The sequence below is a fragment of the Aplysia californica genome, unplaced genomic scaffold (assembly GCF_000002075.1).
Source record: "Aplysia californica isolate F4 #8 unplaced genomic scaffold, AplCal3.0 scaffold00121, whole genome shotgun sequence".
NCBI lineage: Eukaryota > Metazoa > Mollusca > Gastropoda > Aplysiida > Aplysiidae > Aplysia > Aplysia californica.
This window is the reverse complement of record NW_004797391.1, coordinates 1,070,548-1,071,783: the sequence shown is the minus strand read 5'-3', so window position 1 is coordinate 1,071,783 and position 1,236 is coordinate 1,070,548. Positions and strand designations below refer to the sequence as shown.

General features: G+C 43.8%; 1 protein-coding gene across 1 annotated transcript in view; it reads right to left on the bottom strand.

The window, feature by feature from the left end:
• Window positions 1–647, bottom strand: part of LOC118477520 (keratin-associated protein 19-2-like) — a 4,388-nt gene extending 3,741 nt beyond the window's left edge. The window contains exon 1 of the mRNA XM_035969150.1: window positions 405–647. Coding sequence (XP_035825043.1) covers window positions 405–563 — 159 coding nt within the window. The 5' untranslated portion in view covers window positions 564–647. The remainder of the gene's footprint in view (window positions 1–404) is intronic.
• Window positions 648–1,236: the final 589 nt, after the last annotated feature.

Here is a 1,236-nt window from a genome sequence, read left to right as displayed (position 1 = left end):
CACACACACACCTTTCCTCATTCCTCCCAACGTCATAAGGCCAGCGGAACACAGCCTCATTTCCTTTCTAATATTTTGGTGCATTGTGGGCTGGCCAAGATTCCTGGGGCGAAGAAAATGAGAGCGTCTTTGTGAGGGCTGATTGTCTCCCCTTTGGTGTAGTGTCGGTGTAATGACGTGTGGAGAGAGAGAGAGAGAGAGAGAGAGAGAGAGAGAGAGAGAGAGAGAGAGAGAGAGAGAGAGAGAGAGAAACCCCATTACACACGGCCACATTAAGCGCTTGAGTAGACGATCGTCTTATTGACTGTACATTTCATATAACCATCAACCTTTGTTTTTCAGATGAGGATTATCTGTAGAATTCTTCTCAGACTCACTCTACGTCCTATCTATCAGTTTCCCACCTTGCCATAGCCGTATCCAACACCCTTGCCGAAGATCCCGAGACCAAGACGAGTCCCAGGCCCGTAGAATCCGCCGCCAAACAGGAGGTCGCCTGCCATAGCCCCCGCGAACAGGGCGAAGACAAGAAGAACAGCTGCGCTTTTCTGGGGACATGGCATACAAGATGAAAATTGTGTGACATCATGGTGAAATTAGGCGCTCGTCAAAATAATGAAATCGAAGAAACGACAGTTTTCGAACCCGTTAATTTTACCTCTGACACGAGGTGACTCTGACACGAGGTGACCCTGACACGAGGTGACCCTGACACGAGGTGACCCCCATTATTATCCCACAATCGCAAATACGTCGACTTCTGTTTAAGAAAGATGGGTATCTTTAGATCAAAGGCAACACAATTAATGAATAAGCTTACAAATTACATCAATAATAGCACCATAATGCTACCTTAGAAGTACAAAGTTTTATCGAACATTTTGGTCGTTTTAAGTTACTAAGACCTTGAGGTCAGAAACCAAATATTCTATCTGCTACATCAAAATCATAAGTTTATTCGGAGTCGTTATCAAGAGATTCAAAGAAATGCGGTCGAAAAAGCTTGACACGTTGTGTAACTCAGAATTGTTTGTCGAATTTCTCAAACCCAGCTACGAGCATATAGAACTTTGTAATTCTTGGGTAGGGATATGCCGGAAAATTGACGAGCGCCTGATTCCACAACGTCCTAAGACATACAGTCGGCATCAAAAAGAAGAAGAAGAAGAAGAAGAAGAAGAAGAAGAAGAAGAAGAAGAAGAAGAAGAAGAAGAAGAAGAAGAAGAACAACAACAA